This window comes from Sander lucioperca, chromosome 2 (genome assembly GCF_008315115.2).
Source record: "Sander lucioperca isolate FBNREF2018 chromosome 2, SLUC_FBN_1.2, whole genome shotgun sequence".
In the NCBI taxonomy this organism is placed as follows: Eukaryota; Metazoa; Chordata; class Actinopteri; order Perciformes; family Percidae; genus Sander; species Sander lucioperca.
In genome coordinates this window covers 13,942,831-13,965,234 of record NC_050174.1, presented here as the reverse complement: position 1 = coordinate 13,965,234, position 22,404 = coordinate 13,942,831, and the positions used below count along the sequence as shown (strand labels likewise).

At 41.0% G+C, this 22,404-nt stretch overlaps 1 protein-coding gene across 3 annotated transcripts; it reads left to right on the top strand.

Annotated features, from left to right (window-relative positions):
• Positions 1 to 326: 326 nt before the first annotated feature.
• ssh1a (slingshot protein phosphatase 1a) lies at positions 327 to 21,919 on the top strand. 3 transcript variants are annotated; one of them, XM_031309006.2, is made up of 15 exons: positions 327 to 559; positions 2,872 to 2,909; positions 9,558 to 9,658; positions 12,062 to 12,126; positions 12,809 to 12,930; positions 13,354 to 13,422; positions 13,590 to 13,655; positions 13,945 to 14,139; positions 14,279 to 14,372; positions 16,973 to 17,101; positions 17,304 to 17,350; positions 17,466 to 17,612; positions 18,091 to 18,291; positions 18,479 to 19,181; positions 19,287 to 21,919. In XM_031309006.2, exons 1-15 carry the CDS (start codon positions 479 to 481, stop codon positions 20,370 to 20,372), a joined length of 3,144 nt encoding a protein of 1,047 aa, XP_031164866.1. In that variant the 5' UTR covers positions 327 to 478; the 3' UTR covers positions 20,373 to 21,919. The 3 variants fall into 3 exon arrangements, with proteins under 3 accessions (XP_031164866.1, XP_031164867.1, XP_035849088.1); XM_031309007.2 differs by lacking the exons at positions 327 to 559; positions 2,872 to 2,909 and adding an exon at positions 6,245 to 7,248; XM_035993195.1 differs by lacking the exons at positions 327 to 559; positions 2,872 to 2,909 and adding an exon at positions 8,758 to 8,902.
• The last annotated feature ends 485 nt before the right edge of the window (positions 21,920 to 22,404 follow it).

Genomic DNA, 22,404 nt, shown 5'->3' with positions numbered 1-22,404 from the left:
AAACAGAAATCCGGGGACACATCAAGCAGCAGCCACCACACTTTTAGGTTTATTATTATTGGCTTACCTTTTTTTTTTACACTCAAATTTGTGGTTACTTAATATATTGTGCTACACTGTGACTGCATTTTTTTCACCTTTATACTGTTTTATTTTATCCTACTTATTTGTTTCTTTTATATCTCCTCTTGTGGTCTTTTAAGTCTTATATAAAGCACTTTAAATATTTGGTGGTATACAAATGAACTTGCATCGGCTTATTATTATTGTTTAGTGATTATTACTAAATAGTTACAAGTGCCATATGGCCGGGGCCTTGAAGGCAGGACTTCCTGCACAGACAGCCAGCTGCCTGCAGAATAATACGGCGCCTCTCCCTCTATCCATCCGTCCATCCATCAGTTGTATGTATCGTTAGCTCAGCAGCTAGCAGCTCAGCAGGCCCAGCGGCCGGCCGGTGCATCCACAGCTTCCAGCCATGGCGTTGGTTACTCTGCAGCGGTCCCCGACCCCGAGCGCCGCATCCACCGCCAGCACAGCAACCACGACCGCGGGGGAGGTCAGTTTGGTCCTTGGTGAACAAAAATTATGCTCCTGTGTGGTGCGGTGTTGTTGGAGAAAGGCCCGCTGATTGAAGCTAAATTAGCACCGTTAGTTAACACCTTATGCTAGCTATGTTTTTTGCTAACGGTAGCATAATTAGATATTGCTGGCCACCATATATATATTTATCAATATGGCTGGTAGATGTCTAATTTTTAAATGCAATTAAATTATTTAAAAAATACATGTTCACACCTGTTAAATGTGGTTTTAATTTTAAAGAGCTAACGTTAGCTGAGTTTGACAAAAGCCTTATGAATGAAATAAGCTGTAGCTTAGCTGGTTATGATGTGACTGGCTGACACTGATAATAACGTGTTTTTCTTCAATATTAATATAGCTATATAGTCTGTCTGGCACGCCATCAGTAACGTTACAGCAACATGGCGCTGCTGCAGTCCACACACTGCTAAATTTACATTAATTTACTCAAATTAAATCTGAGATGTTGATGTTTTAGAATGGTGGCTTGATTTAGCTATATTCTCCTTAGCAGACAACACATTAGAGGCAGTCAGTCAATTACACAGAACATTTCTATGTCAATTTTCACTGTGCTGTCCTGTGGTACCTCCAGGCAGTATAGGGAAGTATGAGATTTCCAGTCTGGTAAACAGCCATGGGATAAAGACTCAACTTTAAGACTTTAAGTCTTTACCTATCTTTCGTAGTATATAGTCTAGATTGAACTGTTAGTTTTCTGGGCACTCACAGCAAGGGGAAATGAAGTTGCCTCAAAACTGTAATCATTCAACTTCCTTTGCTACTTTCAAGTACAAGTATTGTCCTCTCCTCACTGCCAGACGAGGGCGCTAACCACCAGCTATAAACAGGAAAGCCTTATTCTGTGCTGAATGACCAAATCATAGAAAACATGAGACATGACATATGAGTTTATTTACAACCATCAATGTTGCAGCTAGAGATGACGACTTTATTTTCATAGCATGTTCAAAACCGTGCAGCATGTTAAATGTTGCAAATAGATTGCTCCTTATAAAGGAGTTAGTTTTGTTGCTTTAACTTGGTTTCGTCCCTGTACCTCAGTGTCTTGCTGTAGCGGTTGGTGTAGTTCAGCAATATGGTGAGGTGTCACAGATAAAGCTGGCAGGAAGCTGCTGCAGCTATGATGTCATCTACTCATGAGGGGTGGGTGGGGTGGTGGAGTACTACTGTAGGAGAGGGAGGTAAACAGATTTAATAGATGCTGGCATGAGGCAGTTAATGTGTAAGATTATTTCACCTAATACACAATAATGGAAAGTTAGTCATGCAGTGTTACATGCTCCCCTAGCAGAATGATTTTCTGACAGCGAAGGGTGCTCATTTTTCTGCATGCCATAGCATTTCTCTTTTTTCCTGCTGAGTATACTTGACTGGCTGCAGCTGTACATCTGTGGCTGTAGACTTTCTCTGACAGTGGATAGTGTCAGTTTACTGTTCCTAAATGACAGTGTGCAGGCTGGTCAGCTGAACTTGTCAAAATATTTACACAGCCTTGCTCATCATCAGCCCCCATTATACCCCTACCATGTAATTGCTTGTCATGTTATATGTTGTCGGTACTGTGCTTTCCTCTATGCAGCCATTTTAGTTTTAGTATGCTCATTTCTTATATTGAGAAGCATTCAAGTAATGTCCGCTCCCTCTGCGTCTTCCACGCTTCTCCAGGTGGCGTGGATGCTATTAAATGCATATATAATACACACCTGCATTTGCAGTGACTTCACTGGTATTTGCTCGCAGCACAGTATTTGACAAAAGTCGGAGAACAGAAGACAGGATTGACTTTGATTGGATGGAGCGTACTGCCAGACTTAGTTTTTTCGGCTTCCTTAGATGCTGAAGTCAAACTATTTTCTTCTGTGCCTACAATCGCTGTGTGATAAAACATTATTAAGCTCATTTTCACTACGAAGAGCAGTTCACTTCTCTGAGGGTGGGGAATAGATGAACACGTGAGGTTTTATATCGCTGTTATAACACAATAATTCAGCTTTCTCAGATCATTTAGAGTGTTGGTATCTGCCATAAAAAATATACCATCATTGAGATTAAGCATCTCTCTAATTTTTCGACTTGAATGAACACTGTATGTATAACATTTTAATTGTTGGTTATCATCTTGTCAATTTTATTTACCAAAGCTTACGATTGGTAAAATGTAGACAAGCCCATAGCTTCTGTGTAGGTGGCAAGCTTGAAATGTTTGTTAATAATGCCAAAATAGCTTCGATCTGGTAATCTTTTCTCTTATCTGTATTGCAGGATTTTGGGAGTGAAGATGAACGGCGAATAAATCAGAGGTAAGTTTACTCTAAGTTAGGTTTTGCCCTTCTGTTGCATGGTACTTGGCAAAGCAGGTTCAAATTTTATACGCAGGTGTTGACTGATTTGCTGCATCTGTCTTTGAGTCATTTGGTGAAATCTGGAGTGGCGGCAGGCAGACTAGCTGGCATCAACAAATGAGGACAACTAAGCGTCAGTGTAATTAAACACCTGTCTATCTGTCTTGTTGGCAGAGTCATCCATTCCTAACAGCCATGTTATTCGCAGTCGTCTCACAAGTACTATGTTAACACGTGTCTGTATTTTATATTAGCACTCAGATTGATGAACTTGTTCTTGAATTGAGCATAATCAGTCGAGTCACTTGGCTTTTCTACAGTTTTTTTTTTATTTAGAGTGCTTGTGCTGATTTGGATTGACAGAAGGTTCATTATGATTTTGGTACTTGATTGTTTTAGTCATTTACTGAGTAAAAACAACAAATATTTGCTGATTATAGCTTCGAAAGTGAACATTTACAGTGTCCTTCAATCAAATTAATACATTTAATTCTTTCTCCCAACAAAAGATGAAATACTGCACTGTGCCGTGGCCCGTGTATTGAGACTGGTGACAGGAATTTTGGTGAAAAGAAATTATAAAACAGCACCAGAGTGTTCACACAATAAACCATTTCACCCTGCAAGTTCTGGCAAGACATATTATTTCACTGGTAAAGACATATTGTGAATCAAATAAGTCACAATATTTTCTTACTCCTCTACCAGCTGTGTTAAAGTATGTAACTTGACTATCCAGTCAGTGCACAACAGCCTTTTGATGTTGCAATCAAAGCAGTCATTTCAATATTTATTTTTTTATATGTTCCCAATAGTGAGACAAGATCAAGAATACATTTAAATAAAATTGATTTTAAGAAACCATTTGGCTCAAGTAACTTGTGTTTTGTGCATTTGATGATGGAAATAGTCGCAGCCCTTAGTATGTAAGGTTTTGTCAGCTTTCTGTCAAAAGCTGTAGCAGACTCTCTGGGACAGTTTCAATGTTACGAGATCTTTTCCAATTAGAAAGAACTGGCAATTCAGCTTTGTACTTTTATTATGTAACTTCATGTATTAACAGCAGTATAAATGTATGTTTTGGGCAATAATATGATGCTCACTGAGCTAAACGTTTTTGTAATTTTCTGCAGACTTTAATGTTTATTTCTGGATGTTATCTTCCAATAACCTTCCATAATGCATAGTATTAGATTAACCCACTGAAATGCAATGACTGTGGAAGAACTATTGTATGGAAAAACACCCACAAGTGCTGCTTTTGTATTTTGCATCTGTTATACACGTGACTGTTAATACTGATGTTCTGTTCTTAAATATTCGGCTTTGGGAACATGCATTCCTAAAATCGAGCTGAACTGTTCTGCATGAATTTGATAGTAAGCATCTTATTGTAACTCCAACTACAGTAAAGTTGTTTACTAGAGATATTTCCTTTCAGATCAGATCAATACAAGAGCTTTTGTAATAGCCTGCATGTCTTTTGGTCCTATATATAATATCGACTTGTCAAGACGTTGACAATGATGACAAAATAGGTCTTTATGTGTCAGTCATATTGACAGAATCTTCTGTTCTGATGTGAATGTGCAGTCTTGTTAATGTGACTTTTGTGATTTGTCACATCTTTATTGCTGAAAACTTAACTTGGATAATCTATGAACTGGAGGAATTTTTGAAGAAGCAGAACATTTATCACCCTAAGATAAGCAAATGCATCATTCTAAGGCCGGTTACACATTGGATGCGTTGCGCGAGCGTGTCAGCTGCGTGGCGTGTCCGTTTATATTTAGGCTCCTATGTTAACAGGTTAGAGCTTACACACTGCCTGCGTGACACGCACGTCTCAGGCGCGGCTTGGGCCGCGCCGAAAACGCGTGCATGCTAGAAATAGAACTGACGCCTATTTTTCACGCGACACGCAACCGTGTTGGAAGCGTTTCCAGGCAAAATAGAATAGGAAAAGATGTGTATATGTCATTTTGACACTAATACATATTCATAAATGACATGTTGATATTTGAAAGTATCTAGGTTTTGATATAAATGCAGATATAAATGTAAAAAAAAAAAATTGATTTTCTAATATTGCACCTGTCAATACAGAACGAAATATTCTGTAGCCTATTTTTCCATCAATACTGCCGACGTTGTCTTTGCTGTAATCAAATCAGTCTATATTTAAATGCCATAATGTGTCATGTGTCAGGATTTGAATGTAGAATCTGTGTGGATATGAGAAACATAGGCTCAACAAACTGCAGCAGAAGCACCATCTCTGGGTCTTTAGGTTAAGGTTTCCTCAATGACATGATGACATCATTTCTTTCCTCCTCAGGCCCTCCGTGTCTCCACTGACATCTGAGGTGGGTTTTTCCTCCCTCTCTCAGTGGTGTAAGTGAGAGAATGGCAGCATTATGCAACTGCTAGCCCCAATAGGAGGCTTTTTACCCTCACAGTGCTGGTGTGTGAAAAACACTCTGAGATCACTAAAAAAACAGAGTGGTTCCTCCGTGTAATCCCACGCACTTTTCTCTCATACTGACACGTGATTCAGAGCAGTGTCTACTGGCTACTGCTGCAGCAGTAACAAACTATACCTTAATTCTGTGACATGCCATCATTCCTGTCTGCTGCTTCTAAAGCTTGACCTCATACGCAGAGGAAGTTCCTTTCTACATGCACCTGATACACTGAGCTGTCCAAGTTTCCACCTGGAACATGGCTGAACCCACGTCAGCTTGAAGTCTGTTAGTGACCAGGTGTTACAGACGTTGTCCTATTGTCGAGAAGAATAGCAGAGCTATCTTGTTATCTGTGTCGCAGAGCTTTTGTTAACGTCTGTCAGCAAATCCACCCAGATTAACAGAGTCATGTCACCTCACTGTGTATGTGTGGGGGGTTGAATGCTTAGTGAGAGAGGAAAAGTGAGAAAGAAAGTTATAGCCTATATAAGCTTTCTTCCCACAAATGGAGATTATTATTGCCGGCTCAATTTCAACAATTACCTGTATGTCAATGCTGCCATTGCATGATTCTATTTCATTTCAGTTCTGTATTTTCCTTTCCCTCCATGCATCTAAAAAGAGTATTCACTGTTATTGCAGATGTGTTAGACCTAAAAAGCTATTTCCTACTTCACTTACCGTTATTCTCTTTAATAATCACACAAAACATTGTGGTTTGTCTGTGGTGCATCTGAGTGACTGTGACTGATAGCCAGCGCTGGCCACTTGAGGGAGAGAGACAAGATAATCCTTCCCTTATAAGCCTGGGTATAATGAGATTTGGGAGTTTTGGGAGATTGCCAGTTCTCACTGCCCTTTCCACCAATGCTTGGCCCATGTGTTAAGCTCCCTGGAGGCACTAGCTTGGGTTTTGTTGAACCTTAAGATGGCATGCACATGGAGACATCCCCTTAGAAAGTTTTGGCCAAAAGTCCTCCTCCTGCTTTTTTGTCTTCCTCCAATTGAGCAAGTGGTCTTACTTTCCCCGGAAGACAGAGAGAGAGAAAACGGCACTCTCAGTGGGTTTTGGAGAGCTGGTTTTTGTTGGATAGCAACACAAGATGCTGGAAGTGGACATGTTTTGCATTAGCTAAAGAGGAAACCTGTTGTTCACTTTGTACTGTGTCAGACCTGATGGATGAGAGAAGTAAAGAATCAAAGAGTTCTTGCTAAAGGAATGGGAAATAAATCCACCCCACTACTGGATTCATTGTTCTCTGTAACCCTCTGGCTTTTGCTCATTTGTTTGTTGAAAAGCGAAAGACTGTGTCTCTTTGGGAAAGTGTACAAGTGCTTATCATGAATGAAATAGTGAAATTTAATATTGCTCTTCTTTCTTACGGATGTGAATGCTTAATCATACTCTAAAGAGCAACAGAGACAAAACAGACTGAAGGCACAGTTGTGTGTACCCGGCGGGTGGAGTTTGACCCGCACTCAAAACACACAGAGACACTCCGATGAGGGAGGAGGAGGAAACAGAGGGAGTGGCATCTGTACAGACGCCACTTCTTCACTGAGCAGCACAGATGAGTGCAGCCTGTCAGTCAGTCTGTCACTCAAGTGCGATGGGCCAAGACCTGAAACCGTCATTCTTCTTCTTTCGCACTTTGCTCCTTCACTTTATCTGGAGGTAGATGAAGAGGAGATAGCTCCCGGCAGAGAGGCCTGGGTTTCGAACTAGTCAACAGGATGCATCTGGTTGTAGAACCCATTCAGGAGGCTGTGCTGAAGATGCTACCTTATTTTGTGGAGAACGCTGTTTTGACCCAGAGTGAGATAAACCGCATGTAAGTTAAGTTTATCTTCTGGAGTTTGAACTTGTGGCAACAAAGTGAGATTTGAGCTCAAACACTAAAATTAAGCTTTGGACTTCCTGCTCAGGGGTTATGATTTTGAACAGATTGGAAACAATATTACTATAATTTATATTATTATATATATATATATATATATATATATAGAATTGAATTTATTAGTTCAGTGTAAGAGTTTGGATGTTGAATGGGACATTTTGCAACAGATACTATCGTGTCATTTCAGGCCAGCAGACTGAATCAATCACTGAACATGCCCAGCTGATTTGAAATAGTGGACCTCTGTCAAAATAAGTTTGCAGTGGTAGCTGAAACTCAGTGGTGCACAAATCACTGTATTAGTGATACTTCTACGACTGTTCGTCCATATAACTGTCCATCTTTGTATTTCTGTCTGTAAAGAAGGAATAGGTACTGTAGGTTGTACTCGTGTGAAATCATTGAGGCTATCTGGCAAGCTTTTCTGTCACAGTCTTTGTTTGCTTTGATACCAGATGTACAGTATTTTTAGCCCTAGTGTTTGAGGAGAAGCTGATAGCAGGGCAAGAGACAGTGGAGCTGCGGCTGTTTAATTAGGACGTCTGAGTACAGCCTGTAAAGCAGTGGGACAGCTCTTAATCTACACCTAAAGACAAGTTTCAGAGTGCAACTTTTCAGCTATCACAGGCCAACCTGAGGACCTAAAGTCGTGTTACTACTAGTTGAAATATGAAAAATGAGGAGCATGGATTTGTACACAGTACTGAGCAGTAATGAGGCTGTAGCCCTGTTATTGCTCTTGCCACTTTTGCCTCATATTATCCATCTTTCCCTGACAGTGGACCCTCCTGACAGCCACATAAATCTCAAACAGAGAACAGAGACTGAAACAGAAATCCACCACAGGGAGACAAAAGCTCTTGTTAAGAAGTGTCCGCCCCCATGCTTTGTCACTTTTTTTCTGTGGTGCTGGAGGCGGAGGGAATTTATTGTGAGGTACACAAAACGAAGTCCATTGTTCCCACAAAATCATCTGTTTGGCCCTGGCCTGCTCTACTGTATGTGGGTTTTGGAAGTCTGATCAGAGAGAACTGAGCAAGGGAACAGTTTCAGAGCTAGATATAAAAATGTGTTGGTGAAAATGTAAGGAGTTGAATTGATGCCTGTTTTCAACCAAAGGCATTTGGTCAATGGTTAATGTGTGTTTGGAGGTGTAGGGGATCTATCCATACAAAAAGTTTGAATTTATTTCAAGGATATACAGTTCACCAATGTAGTAGGTTATGCTGTTTAAGTCAATACCAATATTCAAATTTTTTTTTTTGATTTTAATAATACAGTAGTACAAACCATCTGCAAAACCTGTTAGGCTTTTTCTTACATGTCGATCTTAAGGTATCATCAGTAAAAATATTATAATAATATCAGTATTGTTCTTTAAAGCTGACATTAGCTAGTCATACTGACACTATACCAATACATTGAATTTATAATGTCTGTATTTATTGAGAGGTCTATTTTATCTTTATCCTGTTTGGAGTTTGTTATGTTCCTTCCACTCCTCATTTCTGTACTTGCCTAATGATGTCTTTGTTTGCCAGACTGCACACACTGAATACATGGTGCATGTGCTCCACCCTGCTGCCAGGTAGATTTATTAATGTGCTCATGTTGTTTTTCAGTGAAATGGAATGATTGAATTAAGCCCAGAGGAAACACCTCACTTCTTTTTTTTATTGCAGTTCCCTACTTATGTCATCTGTTGACAGCTCCAAAGCCTAACCTGAAAAACCTGAGGTTTTACAGGCAGGTGTGAACTGGTAATTGCACCTTTTCTGCAATTGTGAAAGTTAATTATCACAAACAACTGAAGTTAGGTCAATTATTTAGGTCTGTGTTGCTTTACACCTAGCCAGCAGCGACCTGACAAGTCAAATCTGAGTGCAGCCCATGCAGCAGAAAAAAGACAGATAAGCATTTAGAATCAAAGATTGATTCATGGCTGCTGCAGACCTGAGGTCTGCCTATGTAACGTGGCAGCTGGGCTTTTCCACTCAGCTGTTGAGGTAATTCCGTGGCAGCAGGCAGCCATGATTTATGCTCATCTCACTGGCTGTGTCTACTGAACTAAATAGTCCTGTTAAAACTAAATATTTCATTTGTCTTGTGTCCCATTTCTCAGCCTCGCTGTCCAACAAACAAGCTGGAACGATTGTGCTGAGCTGTTGCTCTGCGCCGTGATGTCTGATGGAAAGTGTGTATGTTTCAATGCTTGTAACTCCTCTCTCCCATTTGTTTTGCAGCCTGAGTGAGAGCTTCTTCATGGTGAAGGGTGCTGCTCTCTTTCTGCAGCAGGGGAGCAGTCAACAGAGCCATAAAGCACATCCTCACCACAAACATGCAGGTGAGAAAAACAAAAAGCACACCCTGTTATCCACATCGCTTACACTAACTGTAGTTTTGATCTCATCAATCTCCGGAGACTTCTCGTCCAGGTTACGTAGTGCGTTTGTGTAACGAGTTCATGTGCTGCACTCCCTAACACTACAGCAGCTGTTTGTAGCTGAGGTAAGGAGTATGGAGGCTGCTTCGTTGATAAGTATGTTCCAGGCATATAGCTTAGGCAGATTAGTGTTTAAATCCGGCGCATTGTGGCACTGTGAGCAAAACTTCTGTGGACGATTAGAGGAGGTCCTTTTTGTTTGAATTACCTTGTGTGTGTAACTTAAAGTACCTATATAAAAAATTAATAGATGCGTAGTGTCTTTTTATTTATTGATTGAAGGCTAAAGTCAGTTGGACTGAACGATGAACTGTCTTTAATTAAAGGCTGTCACTATTGAAAGACACAGTTGTTGCTTTAAAGACACAAGGCTGACCTGACAGTCCACTGGTATGATGGGAAATCAGCACCAGCCAACAGCCAGAATACTGCCAAGTCATTTGGCGTGTCATGGCTGTGGTTCGAAGCTTTATCACTTTACCAGCCACTTTGTCAGGTAACCCACATTGTAGCTGGTTCTCAAAAACACTTGGCTGGGGGAAATAGTTGTAACATTAGCCAGCAACTGTGTCTGTCAGAAGAAGAAAAAAAGTATAGTGTAAGGTGACTTCAGATAGCTTCTGGTCCCATTAGCCAATTTTGTGAAAATAAACATTAAACTATGGACCATTTTAATACCAAAACATATCTGTGAAGCCACACTTATCTGACCAGAGCTGTGACATTTTATGTTATAAAAAGCAGACATCAGGATGTATCTGAATGTCAGTCGTCTTTTACATGCAAGTGAGCTGTTTCACTGTCATGGAATCAGTAAAAGCACACTAATGCAGACTAAACTGTTATAGGGCATACGTAGATGTAGCTTAGCTCTAAGCTCTAAGTCACGGCTATCAGGTGAACTGGTTTGAACCTCTCAAATAAACATGGACACATGACACATAATTGTCTGCAGATATATTTAGGTTTCTGTGTATTGCTCTTAAACCTTGCAGCTGTTATTATTCAGAACAGATAAGATAAGGCTACAAACTCACTTGACTTTTTACCGTTTGATCCACTTGGATCCATCAAAACCATCAACAATACACTTTGGGGTTTTTTTTCAGATTTTTCTGCTAGCAGCTATGGATAAATGAATTTGCAGGATATGATTCATATAGAGTTGACTCTTTACATGCCGTCTTTATTGACAGTATTGCAGTACTGTAGTTGCTTTATGAGTGGCAACACCTTGACCATTATGATGCAAAATCATTGAATGTTTTTTATATTTATTCTTAAGGAACACATTTTCTACATTATCAGTTTCCTTGTAACGGTTTTTACATGCATGCGTTCCAATTAAAGAATTCTTTTAATCAGTTTGCCAAACCACTCAAGTCTTATTGTCAAGGTAATCTGCTTTGAACATAAAGTTATTCATTATTAAGTTTTATAATCCATAATCCTCATCCTCAGTCTATACATTCTTGCATTTTGAAAAAAGGTTCAGTATTAAGAAGTACTGGTGCATATTTTTATCCAGAAAACAAAACCTGATGCATTTTGCTAAGACAATGACCCAGATGTGAGACAAAGTGATCAATGACATGTTGTAGAGAAGTAGTGTCAGTTTAAACATGTTTGAACTGTGATTTTACTGAAGACACGTGCGCTACACTGTGATATCAGATACAAAGACTACATGACCAAGCAGAGAGTCAAGCACTTAACTGCTAGCACTAACACTACTAGCACTAACAGCTACTGTGCCAGTAGCTGTTATTAAAACCTGTCAGGATGACATTATCTATGTACCTGTTTTGACATATTTCGACATAGTTGGCTCTCCATCAGTTGCAACTTTGCATTGCTGTTGATCCAACTCCACACCCTGTTTTATTATTCAGCTTGACGTGTCTTGCACAGGGAGCACTGAGGGACGTAAAATGAACATGAATTGTGGGTAATAAATTTGCTCATGCGAAGTTCGAAATTTACTGTCAATTCATTTCTTATCAATGAACGCAACGTCAGCTGATATAAAAACATTTGACATGTTATTTTCTCCAGACAGAAGGCTTTATTGTAAAACACTAGGGAGCAGTGTAACACATACCTTCACCAGACTACAGCAATGGCTTTAATTATATGAGCTTGTTGTGTCCCCAGCATGCATTATGGGTTCATTAATACCAGTGTTGTCAAAATGAAACAGCTTTATCAGCTTTGGTAATGCATGACAAGGCAGATTTATAATCAATGACATTAAACAGCCTCTGCTTGTCATGGATCATTTTTCGTTGTGATCTTCTTCAACAGGTGACTTACCTCAACACTTGCAGGTGATGATAAACATTCTTCGCTCGGAGGACAGAATCAAACTGGTGAGAGACAACACAAGTATATGTACATCAAAACATGCACACGCACGCACACACACACATACACATACACATACAGGCAAGTGACTAACAACCTGGCACAGCAAACCCTCCAGAATGCATTTTATTATGCACTCAAGACGCTTATTTGTTCACTGTAATTATTAGCAGGTTTGAACACACTCGGGAGAGCATTACCAAATGTTTCCATAATGTGTGTATGAGTTAGTGCTATATCATTTTATGTTTACCAGCTCTGCGTTCTCTTACATCCTGGGAACTCTGTTTCCCTATTACATCAAATTTGTATTCCAGTTTTCTTTGGACATGCAGGAGGGTCAGTGCATTGAACCCTTTTGCTTCCTCAGGGCATTTGCTGTTGTGTACAATCAGAGTTTTAAACTCTTTTGTAAACGGGGCATGAAAAGCACAAACCTGCCACGCTAGATTTATTCATGAGTCAACCCACATGTTTAAAGTGTGATAGTCTGATGTTGTCTTGTATTTAATGTACTTAAAATAAAACAATGTATGGCAAAAGTAATTCAATTTCAGACAAACTGTTCCTTAATTTCCACAGTAATTGAATGTATTTTGCTTGGCAGCTCTCAGGTACTACTACAAAAACAGGAAACAGGATTTCTTACTCTTTGAATTTGAAGTAAATTGTCTGTGCCCTGTCCAGGCGGTGCGGCTGGAGAGTGCATGGTCAGATCGTGTGCGGTACATGGTGGTGGTGTACACCAGTGGGCGACAAGACACAGAGGAGAACATCCTACTGGGCATCGACTTCACCAGCAAAGACTGGTAAGAGTTAACCCTTTTGTGTGTGGGGTTTTATGATCACTGTTTGCCAGACAGACAGATATCTGTTAAAAGCTACCAGAACTACATTTATAAATTGGTATTTTCATTTGCTTTGATAAAATATTTACTTGTGTCCAGTAAGCCACACATGATTTATTACCTGCAGGGCTGTTCAAGGCTGTATACTGAACCTAAAAACAACAAACATTTAAAACGTAATCCTGCTATTTCTTGTTTGCCTGACAATTGTTTAGATTTACAGATATGTATTGAGTAATCCTAGAATATAGCAATTGCAGCAACATAGGTTTTTAATGTAGAAAATCACATTTATGTTATCAACTTCACACGTACGTCACTTCAAAGAAAAGTCATTTTCTTTTTCTATTTGCCTGGTATTTATTTTTCTCTCTCCTCTGTCAGCAAAAGCTGTTCGATCGGCATGACGCTACCTCTGTGGAGTGATACAAAGATCCATCTGGATGGAGATGGGTGAGTTCTCTCTGTCAGTGTGTGACCCCTGCTGTACGGCCGCAGCATTTAACCCAGTGATATTTCCCTTTTTACCCAACACTGCTGCTACACCTGCCATTTGGGATGATACACAGGTAGCTACACTGTGCTCAGGGGAATGACCATCTGTTTTGTTTGCTCCTCAGGGGCTTCACTGTGAACACAGCAAGTCGGACTCATGTCTTCAAACCTGTGTCGGTGCAGGCTATGTGGTGAGTAATAAACAACCTCTGGAGCCACAGTGGCTGTCTAAAGAAATTCTGCTTCATGACACACCACAAATCTCCTGATAAACAAGTGTCACTATACTGCAGTAAGGCAGGTTGAGGCAATGCTGATTCATTCTGCCACCTGCTGACATAAAGATACATGTGCAGAGAATTGCACAGACCCTTTAACCGATTGTTAGCACTGTTAGTAATATGATAGTTTTTACTAAAATACCTCACAAAATCAGACTACAACTATAACTTTTTATTCTTACAAACAAACACAATCTAGGTCAGCCCTGCAGGTGCTGCACAAGGCATGTGAGGTGTCACGCAGGCATAACTACTTCCCTGGAGGTATGGCTCTCACCTGGATGGGCTACTATGAGAGTTGCATTGCTTCAGAGCAGAGCTGTATCAACGAGTGGAACACCATGAAGGACTTGGAGACCACACGGCTGGACTCACCCACCATGTTTGTTGACAAGTCAGTAAACACAAACACAAAGATTGGATATTTTATGTAAAGACTGAAACGAATCACACGTGCACCTGTTGTTGATGTAGCTTGACATTTCAGGAACAACTGGAGTGCTGAGATTTTAATGAGATTTAATCTTTGGTAGGCCTTCAGAGAGAGAGAGGACAGGGTGCCTTATTAAAGCCAAACTCAGAAGCATCATGATGTGCCGGGACCTCGAGAACGTCACCAGCAAACAAGTAAATATACAGTAATAGTAGTAGTAGTAGTAGTAGTAGTAGTAGTAGTAGTAGTGGTAGTAGTAGTAGTAGTGGTAGTAGTAGTAGTAGTAGTGGTGGTAGTGGTAGTAGTAGTAATAGTAGTAGTAGTGGTGGTAGTAGTAGTGGTAGTAGTAGTAGTAGTAGTGGTAGTAGTAGTAGTAGTAGTGGTGGTAGTGGTAGTAGTAGTAGTAATAGTAGTAGTAGTAGTGGTAGTGGTAGTGATAGTAGTGGTAGTAGTAGTGGTAGTGATAATAGTGGTAGTAGTAGTAGTAGTAGTAGTAGTAGTGGTGGTAGTAGTAGAAGCAGAGGTGGTAGTAGTATTAGTGGTAGTAGTAGTAGAGGTGGTGGTAGTAGTAGTAGTAGAGGTGGTAGTAGTATTAGTGGTAGTAGTAGTGGTAGTAGTAGTAGTAGTGGTAGTAGTAGTAGTAGCAGCAGTGGTAGTAGTAGTGGTAGTAGTAGTAGTAGTAGTGGTGGTAGTAGTAGTGGTAGTAGTTGTAGTGGTAGTAGTAATAGTAGTAGTAGTAGTAGTAGTAGTAGAAGTAGAGGTGGTAGTAGTATTAGTGGTAGTAGTAGTAGTAGTGGTGGTAGTAGTAGTAGTAGAGGTGGTAGTAGTAGTAGTAGTGGTAGTAGTAGTAGTAGCAGCAGTGGTAGTAGTAGTGGTAGTAGTAGTAGTAGTGGTGGTAGTAGTAGTGGTAGTAGTTGTAGTGGTAGTAGTAATAGTAGTAGTAGTGGTGGTAGTAGTAGTAGTTGTTGTAGTAGTAGTAGTAGTGGTAGTAGTTGTAGTGGTAGTAGTAATAGTAGTAGTAGTGGTGGTAGTGGTAGTGGTGGTAGTAGTAGTAGTGGTAGTAGTAGTAGTAGTAGTGGTAGTAGTAGTAGTAGTAGTAGTGGTAGCAGTAGTAGTAGTAGTGGTAGTAGTGGTAGTGGTAGTAGTAGTAGTAGTGGTAGTAGTGGTAGTGGTAGTAGTAGTGGTAGTGGTAGTAGTAGTAGTAGTGGTAGTAGTAGTAGTAGCAGCAGTGGTAGTAGTAGTGGTAGTAGTAGTAGTAGTGGTGGTAGTAGTAGTAGTAATAGTAGTAGTAGTGGTGGTGGTAGTAGTGGTAGTAGTAGTAGTAGTAGTAGTAGTGGTAGTAGTAGTAGTAGTAGTAGTGGTGGTAGTAGTAGTAGTAGTAATAGTAGTAGTAGTAGTGGTAGTGGTAGTGATAGTAGTAGTAGTGGTAGTGATAATAGTGGTAGTAGTAGTAGTAGTGGTGGTAGTAGTAGAAGCAGAGGTGGTAGTAGTATTAGTGGTAGTAGTAGTAGAGGTGGTGGTGGTAGTAGTAGTAGAGGTGGTAGTAGTATTAGTGGTAGTAGTAGTGGTAGTAGTAGTAGTGGTAGTAGTAGTAGTAGTAGCAGCAGTGGTAGTAGTAGTGGTGGTGGTAGTAGTAGTGGTAGTAGTTGTAGTGGTAGTAGTAATAGTAGTAGTAGTAGTAGTGGTGGTAGTAGTAGAAGTAGAGGTGGTAGTAGTATTAGTGGTAGTAGTAGTAGTAGTAGTGGTGGTAGTAGTAGTAGTAGAGGTGGTAGTAGTAGTAGTAGTGGTAGTAGTAGTAGTAGTGGTAGTAGTAGTAGTAGCAGCAGTGGTAGTGGTAGTAGTAGTAGTGGTGGTAGTAGTAGTGGTAGTAGTTGTAGTGGTAGTAGTAATAGTAGTAGTAGTGGTGGTAGTGGTAGTAGTTGTAGTAGTAGTAGTGGTAGTAGTTGTAGTGGTAGTAGTAATAGTAGTAGTAGTGGTGGTAGTAGTGGTAGTAGTAGTAGTAGTAGTAGTGGTAGTGGTGGTAGTAGTAGTAGTGGTAGTAGTAGTAGTAGTAGTGGTAGTAGTAGTGGTAGTAGTAGTAGTGGTAGTAGTAGTAGTAGTGGTAGTAGTAGTAGTGGTAGTGGTAGTAGTAGTAGTAGTAGTAGTGGTAGTGGTAGTGGTAGTAGTAGTAGTAGTGGTAGTGGTAGTAGTAGTAGTAGTGGTAGTAGTAGTAGTAGTAGTGGTAGTGGTAGTAGTAGTAGTAGTAGTAGTGGTAGTAGTAGTAGTAGTGGTAGTAGTAGTAGTAGTAGTAGTGGTAGTAGTAGTAGTAGTGGTAGTGGTAGTAGTAGTAGTAGTAGTGGTAGTGTATACACACATGCTGAAATAAACCTCTGCTTTGCATTTATTTCTTGTGGTTTAATTTTAGTGGCTGCATTTACATTTCACTCTCTAAAGATAGAGACAACTCAGTTCACTTACTCATTTTCAAACTTTGGAGTTGACTTTTATGGAATTTACTCTGTGGATGTCCCCTAGACTTTATAATAGTTTCTAATTACAGGAATCTGATTTATACTATTTTATATTATAAATTATTATATGTATATAATATACTATTACCTGTCAATGTTGTTTGATACTACCCACCCAAATTATGTCACTGTTGTGTTTCAGTCTTCCTTGATATTCCATTTTTTGACAGTTACATAACATTTGTATAGTTTTCAGGGAAATCATTTTAAAGTAAACTTCCAAAAAAAACAATTTCACACATAAATCATCATGTACTTATACTGTACTATAATTCTCTTGTCAGATCCGTACAGAGTTGGAGCAACACATGAACTGTAACCTGAAGGAGTACAAAGAGTTCATCGACAATGAGATGCTGCTGATCCTGGGTCAGATGGACAAACCCACACTCATCTTTGATCACGTCTACCTGGTGGGACAACTGATACCGTCTCTTACATTCACCAAAATATCTGTTCTTTCCTGTGAATAACTGAGAAAGGAAAAATTATTACATTCCATTTCCATCCCAAAGGAAGACTGCTTCCATGTGAAATTATTGTTTATGGAGAAATAACAATCTTACAAAGATTTGAAAATGTACTCAATCTAACTTCCCTTCATTTTTTTTGTAGGGATCTGAATGGAATGCATCTAATTTGGAGGAGCTGCAAGAGTCAGGGTGATTTATTTTATATTATGAAGGAGCTAAGATAACCTCACAAAAAACATATTTTCTTAGTGATTTGAGCAAGAAAGAATGTTGTTGATGACTTAACACTATCTTTCCTCCCCAGGGTGGGCTACATCCTCAACGTTACCAGGGAGATAGACAACTTCTTTCCAGGCACATTTTGTTATCACAACATACGCGTCTATGATGAAGACGCCACTGACCTGCTGGCTCACTGGAATGAGACGTACAACTTCATTGTTAAAGCAAAGTGAGTCCTGAGTGGAACAGAAAACATGTTGCTCATGTATGTATCAGTGTATAAAGACGTATAAAGTATTTTGTAATATCCTGTAACTTTATTTATTTGAATTTATTATCAAGCTAATATCTTGTGGACATGTTTTAACAGTTTTTATTGAGCATGAAACTTTGTTTTTGACCTTGGAAGCAGTAGTTTGACAAAATAAATTAAATACTACTTACAAACTTTTTGTTAGAGATGTCAACAACAGGTCCCCCAGTCTCCATGTAATGTAATCGTTACCATGTGGCCGAAGCTCCTTACTTAGGTACTTGATAACAACTGAGTTATCTTACAGTAATGACAACTGAGCAAGCTTAATCCACTGAGGAAGATCATGAGATGTGGTTGGAATCTCTAGAAAAAGCTGTTCAGTGGACGTGTGGAGTGACGATTTATTTTGTCAAACTTCGTTTTTATGATTATTTAAATTCTCGCTCCATAGAAAGAACAGCTCCAAGTGTCTAGTTCACTGCAAGATGGGTGTGAGTCGGTCTGCCTCCACCGTCATCGCTTATGCCATGAAAGAGTTTGGCTGGTCCCTAGAGAAGGCTTACAACTTTGTCAAGCAAAAGAGGAGCATCACACGACCCAACACTGGCTTCATGAGGCAGCTGGCCGAATACGAGGGCATCTTGGATGCTAGGTACAGCCCCTACTGTGTGTTTGTGTGTGTGTGTGTGTGTGTGTGTGTGTGTGTGTGTGTGTGTGTGTGTGTGTGTGTGTGTGTGTGTGTGTGTGTGTGTGCGTGCGCGCGTGTGCGTGCGTGCGTGGTCTTCTCTCAGTGGACCTGTTTTTTGACGTTTGTATTCTGTATTTGTATATATATCCAGTAAACAGCGTCACAACAAGCTCTGGCATCCAGATGCAGACTGTGAGATGGCAGAGGGGCAGCAGGGGATGTCTCAGTGTTGTGGAGAGGAGGAGGGAGGCCACCTGACTCCAGAGCCAGGGATGTCTCCCTGCTGTGAGGAGGCGCTGTCTGATAAGGGGGCTGCATGTCCCTCCCCACGCAGGACTGTTGCACTGGAGATCGACCCTGCCTACAACAACTACTATTTCCGCCGGCTCTCGGACACAGCGCTGGACAGCGAGCCATCAACACCTGTGCGCGGCCCTCCCCTTCTCGGGATGGAAAAAGTCTTTATAGAAATCGAGGATGTGGAGCGGGACGCTCTGCTGGACGATGAGGCCTTTGATGGGCGTGAAGGCCTGCCACTCCCCAGCTTTGGGCCTACAGCAGAGGGGACTGCTGCCCAGACATGCTCTCTGCGCCCTGAGCCCCTGGAGGAGCTGCGTCTGAGGCTGGAGTTCAGCACAGTGGAGGAGGAGGATGAGGAGGAGGTGCGAAAGGAGGAGGCAGAGATGGAGGTGCTCATGCAACCAGATGATGCAGGGGGTGGGGATAGTGGCGGAGGGGAAGAAACGCAAGATGTGGAGGTAGAAGGGGATACAGAGGGTAATGGGATGGACCTGGCAACCCTAAATGAAAACTCCAACAATAACAACCATTTGAGCACTCCACATATCCTCAATGTAAGTTTGAGTTGTACGATTAACCTACATTTTAGAATGAAATGCTGAATGCTTGAAAAATTTACCAAAACCCTCCGACATTTTTTCTTTCCTGTCTTTATTTAGGAAAAAGCTTCCTCCCTCCCTCCTCCAGTTGATGCTTCTGCATTGTCCTGGAGGGATTCTAAGTCCAAGCTGAAAGAAGACCCTCTATCCCTGGTTTCTAAGCTTTGCCTTAAGCCCAGTTCTCCTGAAGCCCTAAGTGCTTCATTCCCACTGTCCAATACCTCTTCTGAAGGCCTCACGTCTTCAGTGGGACTGCTGCGCCCCTGTGGCCCTCTGTGTGACTGTGCCAACTGTGCTGCCACCCCACCCACAGCTCTATTCAACAGAGAGAAGCAGCCAGGAAACTCGCTGTACTTACTGGAGCCGAAGGATAATGATGACTTATTGAAAGTAAAGAATGAGAGTCAGAAAAGTCAATCTGAAGCTGCCTCAGAGGCTCTCCCTGAGCTGATGAAAATGGATTCGGAGGAAGAGAACCTTGCCGTGGCTTGCTACATTGGCCAACAACAGGAGACCCTGTTGCAGCTGCAGAGGTCTGGGCTGGTCCGCCGACGTGCAGAGAGACTAGAGAGACTTTCAGGTTTATCCCAGGAGAGTTTACCTCTGCACACATGCCAAAGGTCCAAAAACAGCCCTTTTCACACTGAGGAGGAAGAGGAGTTCTCCGGCTTCCCTAAATCTTCTACACCATGCCAAGTGCGGTTAGAGCCACTGGTGGTGCCACTGAGCAATGAAGCCTTGTTGGGGGTGGTGGGGTCTGGGTTGCTCACACCCACCTCCTCGCCACATGGCTCCACCCTGACACGCAGCTCCAGCAGTGACAGTCTGCGCAGCGTGAGGGGAAAACCTGGCCTCGTGCGTCAGAGGGCACAGGAGATCGAGACCCGCATGCGTCTGGCAGGCCTAACAGTGTCCTCGAGGCTGAAGCGGTCCAACTCGCTGGCCAAGTTGGGCAGTCTCAACTTTTCCTCAGAGGACCTGTGTTCAGCCTGCTCCTCAGATGCAGGAACACTACTGCTCCTCTCGCTGTCCCCAGAGCCAGATCCCGGCCTGGAGTGGGACTCCCCCACCACCTCTGCTCTGCCCCGGCCCTGCAAGGACCTGCACACTCCAGAGAGAGCACTACCAGGTGAGCCCAGAAGCTGACATATCAAGTGGAGGTTATATACACTCCAACCATCCCCTCATCTGTCACCCTGTGGGGCTGGAGAATTGAGTCAAAGGAAACTAATGAAAACAAAAAAACAATGCCAACTGTTGTTATAAGGAGTGTTACACTCTCCTTTGCCACATTGTTTCTCAATCTGCTGTTCACAGTGATGAAAGTCATATTGCTGTATCTAACAAGTGTGTAAAGCCATCAGTGCACCTCTAACTTGGTTTGACTCATGGACAAACAAGTGCCTTACGTACGAGACCAGAGGCACAGAGCTGTGTGTTGGACTGCTGGATGAGACGGTACAAGGCGCTCTATAACCTTTAACTTCACAGCTGTTAGGACCTGATATGTACCAAATTATGGTATAGGTATCCATTGGCACTTACATTATTTTTACCTGTCTGGTACAAAGCGGTAGCCTACATTGATGAACTTCCCTCAATGGAGCTAAGTGTTAATAAATGTAGAGTTGTTTACCGCACAGTTTATGTTTTAGATGCTAGAGGGTTGTAAAAAAAAAAAAGAATGGTTACCTCATGTTGCATTCATGGAGCTCTTTCTCAGACAAACACCAGGTTAGAGTTTAAATCAGTTCATTTGCTGATGTCGAATTAAAGTGAGGAAATCAGTTTTGAGGTGTATGTTAATGCATTAATGTGTGACTATATGCGAGTCTGTGAGTGAGTGAATGGGATCAAAGTGAAGAGAGAAGGTTGTGACTTTGTTTTGCCAGAGGCATGCTCACTGTTTTCAACAAACAGAACAGAAACATTTCTGAGTTTGTTGTTCCTTTGCACTGTTTTTTTTATTGAGTGAATTACTGGTACACAAGCAAGCTATCTTCCAAAATAACATCAGAGTAATGTTATTGACCTCATTCCCTACAATGTTCTTGGGAGAGCAGAGTGAGGAGTCACGCTGCATGGCTTGAAATCCTAATACAAACACCTAGTGTGACAGGAATTGAGGATTTACGGCAGCCAAATCGTATGAGAGAATAAAATAATCTGAACATTTTTGACAAGATATGAACACAAAACATGACACATTTTAAATCCAAAACCTTCTTTACCTTAAATCAGCTCATCCTTGAGGGTTGCCAACATTTTCAACTCATTTGTTCTTTTTGAAATGTGAGAGACCAAAGTTTTTTGGCTGTCTCGACAATTTGGAAACACCATTGAAGCTGTACAAAATATGTGAACCATAATTGTCAATCAGCCATGTGCATATTTAAATGCTGTTGCATCTTTTTGCACCTTTTGGAAGAACATAAAGAGACTCAGTGAAGTCATCGGGCTCATAGCTGTTAAGCTTTTTATGCTCAAATCATCAGTGAGTTTGTAAGCTTTTGTCACACTGACTCGATCACGATAGGTTACGTCACAGTTTTGTAACCATTTTCTTTTTATATTTATGTATGCAGTAACTTTTGTACTGTACATTGCTGTAGTTTGAATGCATATTGCACTTTTTATGTTGCTCATAATAATGTACTGTATGTGGTAATTATGGAAATAAACATTTCTTTTACGTAATATACCATGGATCTGTGTTTTTTTTCTTGTGAACGCAATTCATTTAAAACTAATAGTATTGGTTTTTTAAAATGATTGAAAGACAAACAAAACAGAAGTCAGATTATATATTGTATCACCCTGAATGTTATGTATGCTGTATTTAAGACCTTCCTTAATGGAAAGCATAACTAAATATCTGTGCAGCGACTCAACTTTGATGGTGTGTGTGTGTGTGTGTCCTGACATTACATCATCGTGCCCCCATCTGTATGCTTTGGCAGGAGAGTCATTTTCTAACAGCCAGGTTATATAACATTTTGCATGACATCAGTGAATTACTTAAGTTACATGCTCTTGTTCCTCCTGTCCTATATGACTGTGCGTGTCTATATAATGAATGGTAGGCCCTGTGTACAGTCTAGCATGTGTTGGGGCATTGAGGTGGGAAAGATGTTATTTTGTGTTGTTTGTGTATGAATTGACACTTCTATAAAGCACT